General features: G+C 36.2%; 1 protein-coding gene across 9 annotated transcripts in view; it reads right to left on the minus strand.

Annotated features, from left to right (window-relative positions):
* Window positions 1–17,230, minus strand: part of SENP7 (SUMO specific peptidase 7) — a 171,947-nt gene that overhangs the window by 63,264 nt on the left and 91,453 nt on the right. For 6 of the 9 annotated variants that reach the window (XM_061426761.1, XM_061426772.1, XM_061426786.1 and 3 more), the window contains one exon: window positions 983–1,092. In XM_061426761.1, the coding sequence (XP_061282745.1) occupies window positions 983–1,092 (110 nt within the window). The remainder of the gene's footprint in view (window positions 1–982; window positions 1,093–17,230) is intronic. The other 3 variants (XM_061426830.1, XM_061426811.1, XM_061426778.1) reach the window with 1 other exon arrangement.

Here is a 17,230-nt window from a genome sequence, read left to right on the forward strand (position 1 = left end):
ATTTATAAAATCATTCAGAAAACAAAATATTTCAACTAGCTTGAAGCTATCAATAATCGAAGAGACCCTGGAAAGTGTTAGTTTCACACCTGACTAGTATATAAATTGGTTTTGGTGAAAATTTGTATATTAAATTATTTAAAAGTCTTTTTAAAAAGAGACAAAAAGAAGTCAATTCATTAATCCTACAGGCAAGAAAACCTACAATGAATATTTAGAAGTCTGGGATGTATTTACCTTTAAATTTGCTAAAAGTGACTTGTATTGGAATCCTCCTACTAGAGTTGAGAAAAATTCTAATGAATAAAGAATGTACCTGTGGCTGATTCATGTTCATGTATGGCAGAAACCAACACAATGTAAAGCAAATGTCCTCACATTAAAAATAAATTAAAAAAAAACCAAGAATATATTTCATACTAGGAAGACAGGCAGTGGAAAGCCAATAATAATAATAGAATTAGCAATAATATCAATGACTAGACAGATCCATGGCTCAGATGGTAAAGAATCTGTCTACTAATGCAGGAGACCCAGGTTCGATCCCTGGGTCAGGAAGATCCCTTGGAGAAGGGCATGGCAACCCACTCCAGTATTCTCGCCTTGAGAATTCCATGGACTGAGGAGCCTGGCTGGCTATAGTCCATGAGGTCTCAAAGAGTCAGACATGACTCAGTGATAAACATTTTCACTTTCATGAAAGTAATATTTAGAAATAGACAAATTAACATTATAACTTTATTGCTATATGCCAGCCAAACAAAAAAATGACAAGAAATAATATTCAAATTTAACTTCCAGATTTAGTAAATAAATCAAGAGATGTACACTGTAGGATACAAATAGTAAATTTAGCAATTTTCTTTGTGTTGCTAAAAAATCTCTCTTTACTTTCATGGATAAATATAGTTATAACTCAAATAGTACTAAAACTACAATAGACAAAAATTCAAATGGCAACAGTTTTCTGAGGTTCACAAACCTTTAGGCTGAGTATCAGACATAAAAGAAATGCCATCATCATCTCTTCGTTTTTCTTTAGTGTAAGAAGTCTGCTTTGCATAATTGTCTGTCTTACTTGATTGTGAACTGCTGCAAAACAAAATATTATTACACTCAATTCTTCTAAGCAAAAATAAATTTAGAAGCCAGTTGGCATATATTCAAGATAAAAATAACAGATCACAAATAAAGTCTTATATAGCAGAGTATGTGGTCTGAACAGTAGAAAGAATATTAAACTATGATTTGAAAAATAAGTTCTCCTTCCTATTCTATCTTTAAATTCTCCATGTTTCTTTGAAAGAAAAAAACAAGAAATGTTTTATTCTTCCAAAATTGTGCACAGGCAAAGTGAACAAAGAAAAATACAAGTGCTAAATATATCAAAGGGATCTAAAAAGTAAACATTCCCTGAACACAAGTAGATGATAATCACACTTATGTGTAATCAAAAAATAAGTCAAAAGTAATCATTAATATGTTTGATGCATAGTTCACGTATCAGAAGTTATATACAAAATAAGACTTAGGGTGTGGTAACAAATTTTACCTACAGAGAAAATAGTTTAAAATATAAGCTACTGGTTAAATATTTCAAATGTATTAAAACCAAATTTTGGATGATTAACATAATATCACTACTATGAAAACATAATACAATAATAGTATGGGACATTAATACCTACCCCACTTTCAGTTATCATTAGATCATCCAGACCAAAAAAAAAAAAAAAAATCAAGAAGGAACATTGGAGTGAACCATAAACTTGATCAAATAGACCTAATATGTTTTTATAAAACAACACAGAACATTCTCCAGGATGTTTTAAGATAGGTCACAAAGCAAATCTTAGCAAACTTAAGACACACACAAAAAAATCTGTCCCAATCACAAGAGCATAAAACAAGAAATCAATAACAGGAAGAAGTCTGAAAAATTCAAAAAAAATAGGAAGATTAAACAATGTGCTCCTGAAAATCAACTGGCTAAAGAAGAAACCAAAAGGAATATCAAGAAGTATCTTGAAACAAATATATACATAAGCAAAAATTTCAAAATCCATGAAATGTTCTACGAGGGCAGTTAATAGCAATAAAAGTTACATTAAAAAACAAGAAAGAACTCCGCTGAAAAACCTCACTTTACACCTCTTGGAACCAGAAAAAAATATAAATTAAGCCCAAAGTTAGCAGAAGGAAAGAAACAATAAAGACCAGAGAAAAAGTAAATAAAAACGAGATAAGAAAAACAATAGAAAAGATCCAAACTAAGAGCTTATTTTTTAAAACAAACAAAACTGACAAACCTTTAGCTAGACAAACCAAGAAAAAAAAAAAGACTCAAAGAAAAATAGATCATCTAAACACTACTATGAATAATTGTATGCCAACAATATGGATAACCTAAGAGCCAGTCCATCGTAAAGGAAATCAGTATTGAATATTCATTGGAAGAATTGATGCTGAAGATGAACTCCAATACTTTAGCCATCTGATGTGAAGAACTGACTGATTTGAAGACCCTGATGCTGGGAAAGACTGAAGGTGGAAGGAAAAGGGGACAACAGAGGATGAGATGGCTGTATGGCATCATTGACTCAATGGACATGAGTTTGAGTAAGTTCTTGGAGTTGGTGATGAACAGGGAAGTCTGGTGTGCTGCAGTCCATGGGTCGCAAAGAGTCGAACACAACTGAGCGACTGAACTGAAGAGCCAGTGTTATGGGGAAGATAAAAAAACCTACTGGCTGGACTAAGGGCAAAAAGACTTGTACTGGGCTGGCCAAAAAATTTTTTCAGGTTTTTTTCAGTACCATCTTATGGAAAAACATGAATTTTCTGGCCCACCCAATAAATAAAATCATTACAACTGGTAGTACAGAAATACAAAGTATTGTAAGTGATGATTATAAAAAGTTATACATCAACAAATCAAATAACCTAGAAGAAAGGGACAAATAATTAGAACCATACAACCTACCAAAATATATTATGAAGAAAAAGAAAATCTGAACAGATCAATAACAAATATGGAGACTGAATTAGTAATCAAAAACCTTCCAATACAGAAAAGTTCAGGACCAAATGGTTTCACTGGCAAGTCTATCAAATAAGAATTAATGCCAATCTTTTACAAACTCTTTCAAAAAGTTTGCGAGGAAAGAACACTTCTAAACTCAGTTTAGAAGGCCATCACTAATACCAAAGCTAGATAAGGACAGGACGGTAAAAGAAAAATATAAATCAAATACCCCTGATGCATAGGGATGCAAAAACTCTCATCAAATTATTAGGAAACCAAACTCCACAACACATTAAAAGAATCATACACCATGATCAAATGGGACTTATTCAGAGATGCAAGAATGGTACAGCATACACGAATCAATGTGATAAAGCACATAGGTAAAATGAAAGATAAAAATCATTTGATCCCTCAAAAGGTACAGAAAAAGCATTTAACAAAATTCAACATCCTTTCACTATAAAACTCAAAAACCTGGGTATATATGGCTGGTTCGTGTCAATGTTTGGCAAAAACCAACACAATTCTGTAAAGCAATTATCCTTCAATTAAAAAATAAATTAAAAAAACCTGGGTATAGAAGGAACGTACTTCAACACAATAAAGGCCAGTATCACAAATGACACCTAACATCATATGAAACACTGAAAGATTAAAAGCTTCTCCTCTAAAATGAAGAAGGGTACCCATTCTGATCATTCTTATTCAACACAGTACTGGTAATACTGGCTATAAAAAATTAAATATGAAAAATAAATAAATAAAATGAATCGATATCAGAAAGGAAGACATAAAATTGTCATCATTTGCAGATGATATGATTTTATAGAAAGAAAACCTTAAAAAATCCAACCAAAAAAAAAAAAAAAAAAAAACAACTCTAAGAACTAATAAATGAATTCACTAAAGTTTCAGGATACAAAATCACCATACTACAATCAGTTGCATTTGTACACACAAATAATGAACTATCTGAAAGAGAAATTGAGGGGAAAATCCCATTTAAAACTACAGCAAAAAAAATAAAATTATACTTAGATATAATCTAGAAGGAAAAAGAGCTGTACACTGAAAACTGTAAGACACTGATGAAAGAAACTGAAGAAAACACAAATAAATGGAATGATATTCTGTACTCATAGATGGGGAAAAGTTACATTGCTAAAATGTTCACCCTATGTAAAGCAACCTGCAGATTCAAAGCAATCTTTATGGACATATCAATGGCCTTATTCACAGAAAGAGAACAATCTTAAAGTTTGCATGCAACCACTAAAGACCCCAAATAGCCAAAGCAATGTTGAGAAGGAAAAACAAAACCAGAGGGACTGATTTCAATCCCTTCATGATTTCAAGCTAAATTACAAAGCCATAGTAATCAAAACAATATGGAAAAATAGACACATAAATGACTGAAACAGAATAGAGAGCCAGAAATAAATCCAGGCATGTGTGGTCAACTCATGTATGACAAAGGAGCCAAGAATACACCATGGGAAAAGGATAGTCTCTTTAATAACTGATGCGGGAAAAACCTGACAGCCACATACAAAAGAATGAAACTGGACCAATATCTTATACCATATACAAAAATCAACATAAAATAGACTAAAGATTTACATATATGACCTGAAAACATAAAATTTCTAGGAAAAAACATGAGCGTAAGCTGGTTTTGGCAGTGATTTTTTGGATTAAACACCAAAACAAAAACAACAAAAGAAAATAAGTGGAACCACAAAGCTGTACAGTAAAGAAAACTATCAACAAAATTAAAAGGCAACTTATGGAGCAGGAGAAATAGTTTTAAGTCATCTATCTCATAAGGAAGTTAATATTCAAAACACATGATATATAAAGAATCCATACAACTCAACCAAAAAAACAGAACAATTTCATTAAAAAATGGGCAGAGAAACTGAACAGAAGTTTCTCCAAAGACTACAAGCAACCAACAGGTACATGAAAAGGAGCTCCACATGCACTGATCATCAAGGAAAGGTATGTAAAAACCACAATGAAGTATAACTTCACAAATCTGAGAATGGCTATTATCAAAAGAGAGAAACAAGTGTTGGAAAAGATATGGAGTGCTGTGGAAATGTAAATTAGTGCAGTCACTATGGAAAACAGTATGAATATACCTCAAAAAATCAAAAATATAACATACAGTCTAGCAATTCTACTTCTGGGTGTTTATGCTTAGGAAACAAAATCACTACCTCAAAAAGATACATGTACCCCCACGTTCACTGAAGCATTATTTGCAATAATGAAGACATGGAAACAACATAAGTGCACATCAATAGATGAATGGATAAAGAAAATGTGACACAAACACACAATGGGGTATTTTTCAGTCATAAAAGAAAAAGAAAGAAATCCTGCTATCTGTGACAACATTAATGAGCCTTGAGGGCATTATGCTATGTGAAATGAAACAAAGACAAATAGCATATGACTTCACTTACATGGGGAATCTAAATTTAAAAACAAACCAACACATGCATAGACACAGACAACAGGTTGGTGGTTACTAGAGCCGGGAGCATGAAATGACTGCAGGTGGTAATAAGGTACAAGTTTCCAGTTATTTAAAAAAAAAGTCTTGGGGATGCAAGGTACAGCATGATGACTATAGGTAATAACTAATAACAAGAGTGTACTGTATATTTGAAAGTTGCTAAGATAGTAGATCTTACAAGTTCTAATCACAAGAAAAAAAATGTAACTACGTGGTGATGGGTGTTAACTATACTTATGGTGTTAATCATTTTGCAATATATACGTATATGAGATCATTATGTTGTACATCTAAAATCAATACAATATTCTGTAAGTAACATATCAATTAAATTAATTCAGTTAAAAAAGACAAAATGAAAAACAACTGAGAAAGCAATTTGTTACTAATTAGAGTAGCCATAAAATTAATTAAATCTTTACCAACAATCTTCTCACCCATGATAATTACTAACAAAACAACTCATTATGGTATTATTTAACTGGGTAAAAATTCTGAAAATAAAAAATTTTTAAATAAAAAACTATCAAATTATTAACCTACAGTCTTCCTTTATAGTACAATATATATATCAATTACTACATTTTCAGAAGTATTTAACAACATAGAATTCTAAATTTTATTGAAGTATAGTTGATTTACAATGTGTTAATTTCTAGTGTAAAGCAAAGTGATTCAGTTATACATGTTGTGTATATATTCTTTTTCATACTCTTTTCCATTATGGTTTATCACAGTATACTGAATATAGTTTCCTGGCTATACAGCAGGATACTGTTCTTTATCCATCCTATATGCAATAGTTTGCATCTGCTAATCTCAAACTTCCAATCCTTCCCCACTCCCTTAGAAATGTTTACATTTATAAAAGTACTAAAATAATCAGCAAGAATAAATCAAGGGCCCTTGTACAATAAGATATGAAATATACACTAAGTGACCTCAGGAAAATTGCAGAGTAGGTAACTTCTATGCAGAGTACATCATGAGAAACGCTGGACTGGAAGAAGCACAAGCTGAAATCAAGATTGCCTTGAGAAATATCAATAACCTCACATATGCAGATGACACCACCCTTATGGCAGAAAGTGAAGAGGAACTAAAAAGCCTCTTGATAAAAGTGAAAGAGGAGAGTGAAAAAGTTGGCTTAAAGCTCAACATTCAGAAAACGAAGATCATGGCATCTGGTCCCATCACTTCATGGGAAATAGATGGGGAAACAGTGGAAACAGTGTCAGACTTTATTTTAGGGGGCTCCAAATTGACTGCAGATGGTGACTGCAGCCATGAAATTAAAAGACGCTTACTCCTTGGAAGAAAAGCTATGACCAACCTAGACAGCATATTGAAAAGCAGAGATATTACTTTGCCAACAAAGGTCCGTCTAGTCAAGGCTATGGTTTTTCCAGTAGTCATATATGGATGTGAAAGGGACTGTGAAGAAAGCTGAGCGCTGAAGAATTGATGCTTTTGAACTGTGGTGTTGGAGAAGACCCTTGAGAGTTCCTTGGACTGCAAGGAGATCCAATCAGTCCATTCTGAAGGAGATCAGTCCTGGGATTTCTTTGGAAGGAATGATGTTAAAGCTGAAACTCCAGTACTTTTGGCCACCTCATGCGAAGAGTTGACTCATTGGAAAAGACTCTGATGCTGGGAGGGATTGGGGGCAGGAGGAGAAGGTGACAACAGAGGATGAGATGGCTGGATGGCATCACTGACTCGATGGATGTGAGTCTGAGTGATCTCCGGGAGTTGGTGATGGACAGGGAGGCCTGGCGTGCTGTGATTCATGGGGTCGCAAAGAGTCGGACACGACTGAGCGACTGAACTGAACTGAGGAGACACCAACCCTGTTCTCACCTAGACAACAGCGCTGGCAGAATCCGATGAAATTTGGAGTTCTGGAGTCTACTGAAGGTTTGTAACTTCTAGTCAAAAGGTTCAACAGTAACTTTGGTCAATTAAGGCAATTTGGATGGTAGCAGTTACCTATACCCAGCTCTGAGACAAGCAGCCAAGTCCAAGTTCTTAGAACAGTTTGCACAGGCTTACAATCACCAAGATGAGCAATAAGGGCCTTGTCTTTCAAATATTGGGAATCTGTATTCTGATCACTGACTGCTGTCTCTGATTATGGATAAGGAGACATAGAGACAGGCAGCCATTGCTGTAACAACCATCACCATGTTGCAACAGTCTCTCCATTCAGCTAAAACAACATGCAGGAGATTAAAAGAGCTAGCACCTATTTTGTTCTATTTCTTCGCTTCATTTTTCCTATTTCCTCCTTATGGGAAATAAATATTTAAGGACTAAGATATTAAAAAGTAATAACATGTACAAGGAAATTTAGAAAGTCACAAACATGATCATGGAAAGACATAGGCTCAGAAAAGACCTGAAAAGACCTTTTATTTACATATTAGACTGATACCTGGAATGGGGACATATTGCAACAATTTTAAAAACTAAGCAAACAAAGGGAAAAAATCCAGCAAATGCTGGGGAAGGAGAAGAACCTGATTTTCAAACTTCACATTTTATAATATCCAAATGTCAAGTTTTCAAAAACAAAAATAAAAAAATCACATGACATTCAAAGAAACAGGAAAGAATGGCCAATTCAAAAGAAAAAACAAAAACTAATCAACAGAACCCGTCCTTGAAAAAAAAAAATAGCAGATGGCAAACTCAATAAGTAAAGACATTAAAACGACCATCTTCAAGATCCTCAGGGACCTGCCTGGCAGTTCAACAGTTAAGAGTTGCACTTCCAATGCAGGGAACACAGGTTCAACCCCTGGTAAGGAAACTAAGATTCCCACATGCTGCACAGCATGGTGAAAAAGGAAAGAGACAGACAGACAGAAGAAAATCTTTAACAAAATCAAGAAAATGATTTGTGACAAGATGAAAATATCAATAAAAGACAAATGAACCAAAGGGAAATTCTGGAGCTAAAAATGTACAATAACTGAAATGAAAATTTTATTAGAGATTCAAAAGCTGATTTGAGCAGGCAGAAGAAACAGTGAGTGAACCTGAAAATATGACCATACAAAGGACCAAATCTGAGGAACAGAAAGAAGAAAAACTTAAGAAACGTAAACAGAACCTAAGGGACCTATGGGACACCAAGAAAGGGACTAATATACACATTGCTGGTATCTCAGGAGAAGAGACAGAAAAGGGCAAAGATATTATTTAAATAAATAATCACCAAAGAAGTCCAAATTTGATGAAAGACATGAATATAAACATCAAAGAAACCCAAGGAACTACGCGTAGAGTAAACTGAATGAGACCTATATCAAGAAAAGTTATAATTAAATTGTCCAAAGACAAAGGCAAAGAGAGAACTCTTTCTTGAAAGCACAAAGAAAAAAGTGACTCATCACACATAAAAGATCCTCAATAAGATTATGAGAAGATTTCTTATCAAAAACCATGCTGGCCAAAAAACACTGAATTGGTATATTCAAAGGAAAAAATCTATCAACAAGGAATTCTATATCTGACTATACTATCCTTCAAAAATGAGAACAAAATCAAGACATTCTAAGATAAACAAATCTAGATAGCACATTAAAAAGCAGAGACATCACTTTGCCGACAAAGGTCCACATAGTCAAAGTTACAGTTTTTCCAACAGTCGTGTATGGATGTGAAAGCTGGACCATAAAGAAGGCTGAAAGTGAAAGTGAAGTCGCTCAGTCGTGTCCGACTCTTTGCAACCCCATGGACTGTAGCCTACTAGGCTCCTCTGTCCATGGGATTTTCCAGGCAATAGTACTGGAGTGGATTGCCATTTCCTTTTCCAGAGGATCTTCCCGACCCAGGGATCGAACCTGGGTCTCCCGCACTGTAGACAGACACTTTATCGTCTGAGCCACCAGGGAAGTCAAAGAAGGCTGAGTGCCAAAGAATTGATGCTTTTGAACTGTGGTGCTGGTGAAGACTCTTGGAGAGTCCCTTGGACTGCAAGGAGGTCAAATCAGTCAATCCTAAAAGAAATCAACCCCACATACTCATTGGAAGGACTGATGCTGAAGTTCCAGTACTTTGGCCACCGGATGTGAAGAGTCAACTCTTTCGGAAAAGATCCTAAATGAGGAGAAAGACTGAAGGCAAAATGAAAATGAAGCAGTAGAGAATGAGATGGTTAGACAGCATCACCTACTTAAGGGACAGGAATTTGAACAAACTCTGGGAGATAGTGGAGGACACAGGAAAAATTCTCATTAATATACCCCAAATGGTTCATATTGTTCTATATCCTAACCACATGGTTCCTGGGATGAAAGGATGGTTCAACATACAAGAATCTATCAATATAATAGCCTGATATGCCACAGTCAATGGGGTCACAAAGAGTTGGACATGACTTGGTGACTGAACAACAACAATAACTAAGGTAAACAACAGCTGAGGAAAATCATTACCACTATAAGTAAAACCAGCCCTGTAAGAAAAACTAAAAATAACTGGTAAAAGTAAATCCATAGATAATTATAAAATCTACTATTACTGTAATTCTGGTTTATAATATGCCTGTTTGTTTTATACATGATTTAAGAAACTGATACATTCTTTAAATTATTAGACTATGCTTTTGAACAAACAACACATAAAGATATAATTTTATGACATCAATGACTTAAAGTATGTGAGGACAGAGCTATAAAGGAGCACATTTATGAAATTAAGCTGGTATAAATTCAAACATGGTTCCTGGGATGCAAGGATGGTTCAACATACAAGAATCTATCAAAATAATACACCACATTAACAAAATGAAAGAGGAAAACTACATGGTCATGTCAATTAATACAGAAAAAGTACTTCACAAAATTCAGTACCCTTTCCTGATGACTAAAAAATGAAATTCAACAATCTAAGAAAAGAAACTACCTACATCATCATAGCAAAGATCATATATGAAAAACACACAGTAAACATCAAACTCAATGATGAATGATGGACAGCTCTTCTTCTAGAAAAAGGAATAAGACAAGGATGACCACTTTCACCACTTCTAGTCAACACAGTACTAGAAGTTCTAGCCAGAGCAATTATACAAGAAAAATAAACATAAAAGCATTGAAACTGGAAAGAAATACTCTGTTTACAGATGATATGATCTTGCAAGTAAGAAACTCTAAAGATTACACACATACACATACATAAACATAAAAAATGATTAGAGGTAATAAACAAAAGAAGAAATTAAGGAAATAATTCTATTTACAATAGCTTCAAGAAGAGAAAAAACTAAGCACTTAACCAAGGAGACAAGACTTGTAAAATGAAAATTATAAAACATGGCTAAAAGAAATTAAAGAAGATATTAATAAATGGAAATACAACTCATGTTCATGGACTAGAAGACTTAACATGTCAATACTACCTAAAGCAATCTACAGATCCAATGCGATCTTATGAAAAACACAGTGACATTTTTCACAGAAATAAAAAAAAACTTATCCTAAAATGTATAGGAACCAGAGAACAAATTATCAACATTCACTGGATCATCAAAAAAGCAAGAGAGTTCCAGAAAAACATCTATTCTGCTTTATTGACTATACCAAAGCCTTTGACTGTGTGGATCACAATAAACTATGAAAAAATCTGAAAGAGACAGGAATACCAGACCACCTGACCTGCCTCTTGAGAAACCTGTATACAGGTCAGGAAACAACAGTTAGAACTGGACACAGAACAACAGACTGGTTCCAAATAAGAAAAGGAGTACGTCAAGGCTATATATTGTCACCCTGCTTATTTAACTTCTATGCAGAGTACATCATGAGAAATGCTGGGCTGAAGGAAGCACAAGCTGAAATCAAGATTCCCGAGAGAAATATCAATAACCTCAGATATGCAGATGATACCACCCTTATGGTAGAAAGTGAAGAACTAAAGAGCCTCTTGATGAAAGTGAAAGAGGAGAGTGAAAAAGTTGGCTTAAAGCTCAACATTCAGAAAACAAAGATCATGGCATCTGGTCCCATCACTTCATGGCAAATAGATGGGGAAACAGTGAAAACAGTAGCTGACTTTATTTTTCTGGGCTCCAAAATCATTGCAGATGGTGACTGCAGCCATGAAATTAAAAGACACTTGCTCCTTGGAAGGAAACTTATGACCAACCTAGACAGCACATTAAAAAGTTGCACATTTGTGCAACTGTGGTGTTGGAGAAGACTCTTGAGAGTTCCCTGGACTGCAAGGAGATCCAACCAGTCCATCCTAAAGGAGATCAATCCTGGGTGTTCATTGGAAGGACTGATGCTGAAGCTGAAACTCCAATACTTTGGCTACCTCATGCGGAGAGCTGACTCATTTGAAAAGACCCTGATGCTGGGAAAGATTGAGGGCAGGAGGACAAGGGGAAGACAGAGGATGAGATGGCTGGATGGCATCACCGACACAATGGACATGGGTTTGGGTGGACTCCGGGAGTTGGTAATGGACAGGGAGGCCTGGCGTGCTGTGATTCATGGGGTCGCAAAGAGTCGGACACGACTGAGTGACTGAACTGAACTGAAAATGTATACGCAACAAGAGTCAAAACAATCTTCAACATATTTGGAGGGATCAAACTCCCTGATATCAAAACTTACTACAAAGCTATAATAATCAACATATATGGTACTATCATAAAGACAAATATGGAGATCAATGGAATAGAATAGCACCCAGAAATAAAGCCACACATATATGGTCAAATGATTTTCAAATGGCTGCTAAGTCCTTTCAATGGGGAAAGCACAGCTTTTTCAACAAATGATGCTGGAAAAACTGAATATCCACACGCAAAAGAATGAAGAAAGACCCTCACCTAATAGTCTTATACAAAAGTTAGCTCAAAATGGATTAAAGGCCTAAAAGCATAAACTGAAACTATAAAACTCTTAGCATAAGGGAAAATGTTCAAGACATTGGATATGAGAGTATTTTCTTGGATATGACATCAAATAGAAACATAGATAAACTGGACTTCATCAAAATTAAAACTTCTTGGGGCTTCCCTGCTGGTCCAGTGGTTGAGACTCCATGGATCCACTGCAGTGGACAAGAACGAGTTCAATCCCTGGTCATGGAACTAAGATCCTGCATGCCACATGGCATTACCCCCAAAATTTTTTTCAATTAAAAAAAACTAACACTTCTGTACACCAAATAGCAGGAACAATACAGTAAAAAGGCAACCCACAAAATGGGAGATCTATCTGCAAATCATACTTTATGATAATATTAATATATTTTAATATTCAGAATAGAGAGAACTTCTAAACTCACAGATAAACAACCTGATTCATCAATGGGCAAAGGACTTGAATACACATTTCTCCAAAGAAGATACATGAATGGCCAATAAACACATGAAAAAGATGTTCAATAACCCTAAAACCACATTAAAACCACAATGAGATATCGGTTCACATCCATTGGAATGATTATCATGTAAACACAGAAAAAATCAAGTGTTATAAAGGATGTGAAAAAAACCAGGACCCTTGTGTACCACTGTGGCAATGTAAAATGATGTAGTTTTACATTTATAGAAAACAATATGGTGGTTCTCCAAAAAATTAATGAAAGAATTATAGGATCCAGAAATTCCACTTTCAGAAATACACCCAAAAGAACTGAAAGTATATAGAAACACAGATACACGTACACTGATGTTCATAACAGTTTAATTATTCACAATCACCTAATGGTGGAAGCAGCCTAAGTACCCATAGACATTTGTAGAAGACCCCAGAAAGTCAAAAAGGAATCAACACTTCAATAAGGAAAGTTATCTCCAACCAGTTGTTCTGGGTCTAATACCTCATTTAAAAAAATCATAAACTAAAACAGCAGCTGACTAACCTATTTTTATACTTCGGGTTGAGGAGGTCTTCCCAAGAGCAAACCAGAACCAGGAGTCAAAAACTGACAGATTTTACAAAATAAAACTTTTAAGTCTCAGTGCCATAGAAGTTACTATAAACAAAGTAAAATTACAAAAACAAACTTGAAAAATTTTTTTCCAACACGTATAACACAGAGATAATACCTTTCATAAGAGTTCTTACAAATTAGTAAGAAACAAATGAAATACCTCAATACACATAAGACTTAAGAGAAAACTCATGTAAGAAATACAAAACCCAGGGCCATTGTTCAGAGGTAAAGAATCTGTCTGTACACCCGTGGCAGATGCATGTTGATGTATGGCAAAACCAATACAATATTGTAAAGTAAAAAAATAATAATAATAAAATAATAAGTTAAAAAAAAAAAAAAAGAATCTCTCTGCCAATGCAGGAGACGCAGGTTTGATCCCTGATCCAGGAGGATCCCACAGGCCTTGGACAACTAAGTCTGTGCATCACAACTACTGAGCCTGTGCTCCATAGCCCTTGACGCACAACTACTTAGCCCACATGCTACAACTACTGAAGCCTGTGCACCCTAGAGCCTATGCTCCACAAGAAGAAGCCAGCGCAATGAGAAGCCATGTGCCATAACTGGAGAGTAGCTCCCACTTGCCATAACTAGAGAAAGCCTTCGTGCAGCAAGCAAGCCATCCAGCCACCTCATCCTCTGTTGTCACCTTCTCCCACCTTCAATCCTTCCCAGCATCAGGGTCTTTTCTAATGAGTCAGTTCTTTGCATCAGGTGGCCAAAGTATTGGAGCTGCACCTTCTGCAACAGTCCATCCAATGAACATTTAGGACTGATTTCCTTCAGGACTGACTGGACTGATCTTGCAGTCCAAGGGACTCTCAAGAGTCTCCTCCAACACCACAGCTCAAAAGCGTCAATTCTTTGGTGCTCAGCTCTCTTTATGGTCCAACTCACATCCATACATGACTACTGGAAAAACCATAGCTTTGACTAGACGAACTGTGTCAGCAAAGCAATGTCTCTGCTTTTTAATATGCTGTCTAGGTTGGTCATAGCTTTTCTCCCAAGGAGCAAGCATCTTTTAATGGCTGCAATCACCTTCTGCAGTGATTTTGGAGCCCAAGAAAATAAAGTCTAGTCTCTCAGTGTTTCCACTGTTTCACCAACTATTTGCCATGAAGTGATAGGACTGGATGCCATGATCTTAGTGTTCTGGATGCTGAGTTTTAAGTCAGACTTTTCACTCTCCTCTTTCACTTCCAATAGGAGGCTCTTTAGTTCCTTTTTGCTTTCTGCCATAAAGATGGTATCATTTGCATATCTGAGATATTGATATTTCTCCTGGCAATCTTAATTCCAGCTTGTGCTTCATCCAGCCCAGCATTTTGAATGATGTACTCTGTATATAGATTAAATAAGCAGAGTAACAAAATACAGCCTTGATATACTCCTCTCCCAATTTGGAACCAGTCCATTGTCCCACGTCCAGTTCTAAATGTCACTTCTTGACCTGCATACAGATTTCTCAGGAGGCAGGTAAGGTGGTCTGGTATTCCCATCTCTTGAATTTTCCACCATTGTGATCCACATAATCAAACGTTTTGGCATAACCAATAAAGCAAAAGTAGATGTTTTTCTGGAACTCTCTTGCTTTTTTGATGATCCAGCGGATGTTGAAAATTTGATCTCTGGTTCCTCTGCCTTTTCTAAAACCAGCTTGAACATCTGGAAGTTTACAGTTCATGTATTATTGAAGCCTGGCCTGGAGAATTTTGAGCATTTCTTTACTAGCATGTGAGATGAGTGCAATTGTGTGGTAGTTTAAGCATTCCTTGGCATTGCCTTTCTTTGGGTTTGGAATGAAAACTGACCTTTTCCAGTCCTGTGGCCACTGCTGAGTTTTCTAAATTTGCTGGCATACTGAGTGCAGCATTTTTCACAGCATCATCTTTTAGGACTTGAAATAGCTCAACTGGAATTCCATCACCTCCACTAATTTGTTCGTAGTGATGCTTTCTAAGGCCCACTTGAGTTTGCACTCCAGAATGTCTGGCTCTAGGTGAGTGATCACACCATCGTGATTGTCTGGGTCATTTAGATCTTTTTTTGTATAGTTCTTCTGTATATTCTTGCCACCTCTTCTTAATACCTTCTGCTTCTGTTAGGTCCATACATTTTCTGTCCATTATTGTACCCATCTTTGCATGAAATGTTCCCTTGGTATCTCAGATTTTCTTGAAGAGATCTCTAGTCTTTCCCATTCTATTGTTTTCCTCTATTTCTTTGCATTGATCACTTAAGAAGGTTTTCTTATCTCTCCTTGCTATTCTTTGGAACTCTGCATTCAGATGGGTATATCTTTCCTTTTCTCCTTCGCCTTTCACTTCTCTTCTTTTCTCAACTATTTATAAGGCCATTTTGCCTTTTCGCATGTCTTTTTCTTGGGGATGGTTTTGATCACCATCTTCTATACAATGTTATGAACCTCCATTCATAGTTCTTCAGAGAGTCAGTCAGTCAGTAAGTCAGTTCAGTCACTCAGTCATGTCTGACTCTTTGCGACCCCATGAATCACAGCATGCAAGGCCTCCCTGTCCATCACCAACTCCCGGAGTTCATTCAAACTCATGTCCATTGAGTTGGTGATGCCATCCAGCCATCTCATCCTCTGTCGTCCCCTTCTCCTTCTGCCCCCAATCCCTCCCAGCATCAGGGTCTTTTCCAATGAGTCAACTCTTCGCATGAAGTGGCCAAAGTATTGGAGTTTCAGCTTCAACATCAGTCCTTCCAATGAACACCCAGGACTGATCTCCTTTAGGATGACCTGGTTGGATCTCCTTGCAGTCCAAGGGACTCTCAAGAGTCTTCTCTAACACCACAGTTCAAAAGCATCAATTCTTCGGCGCTCAGCTTTCTTCACAGTCCAACTCTCACGTCCATACATGACTACTGGAAAAACCATAGCCTTGACTAGACAGACCTTTGTTGGCAAAGTAATGTCTCTGCTTTTGAATATGCTATCTAGGTTGGTCAGAACTTTCCTTCCAAGGAGTAAGCATCTTTTCATTTCATAGCTGCAGTCACCATCTGCAGTGATTTTGGAGCCCAAAAAATAAAGTCTGACACTGTTTCCACTGTTTCCCCATCTATTTCCCATGAAGTGATGGGACCAGATGCCATGATCTTTGTTTTCTGAATGTTGAGCTTTAAGCCAACTTTTTCACTCTCCTCTTTCACTTTCATCAAGAGGCTTTTTAGTTCCTCTTCACTTTCTGCCATAAGGGTGGTGTCATCTGCATATCTGAGGTTATTGATATTTCTCCTGGCAATCTTGATTCCAGCTTGTGCTTCTTCCAGTCCAGTGTTTCTCAGGATGTACTCTGCATATAAGTTAAATAAGCAGGGTGACAATATACAGCCTTGACGTACTCCTTTTTCTATTTGGAACCAGTTTGTTGTTCCATGTCCAGTTCTAACTGTTGCTTCCTGATCTGCATATAGGTTTCTCAAGAGACAGGTCAAGTGGTCTGATATTCCCATCTCTTTCAGAATTTTCCACACAGTCAAAGGCTTTGGCATAGTCAATAAAGCAGAAATAGATGTTTTTCTGGAATTCTCTTGCTTTTTCTATGATCCAGCGGATGTTGGCAATTTGATCTCTGGTTCCTCTGCCTTTTCTAAAACCAGCTTGAACATCTGGAAGTTCACAGTTCACGTACTGCTGAAGCCTGGCTTGGAGAATTTTGAGCATTACTTTACCAGTGTGTGAGATG

The sequence above is a fragment of the Bos javanicus genome, chromosome 1 (genome assembly GCF_032452875.1).
Source record: "Bos javanicus breed banteng chromosome 1, ARS-OSU_banteng_1.0, whole genome shotgun sequence".
Lineage (NCBI taxonomy): Eukaryota > Metazoa > Chordata > Mammalia > Artiodactyla > Bovidae > Bos > Bos javanicus.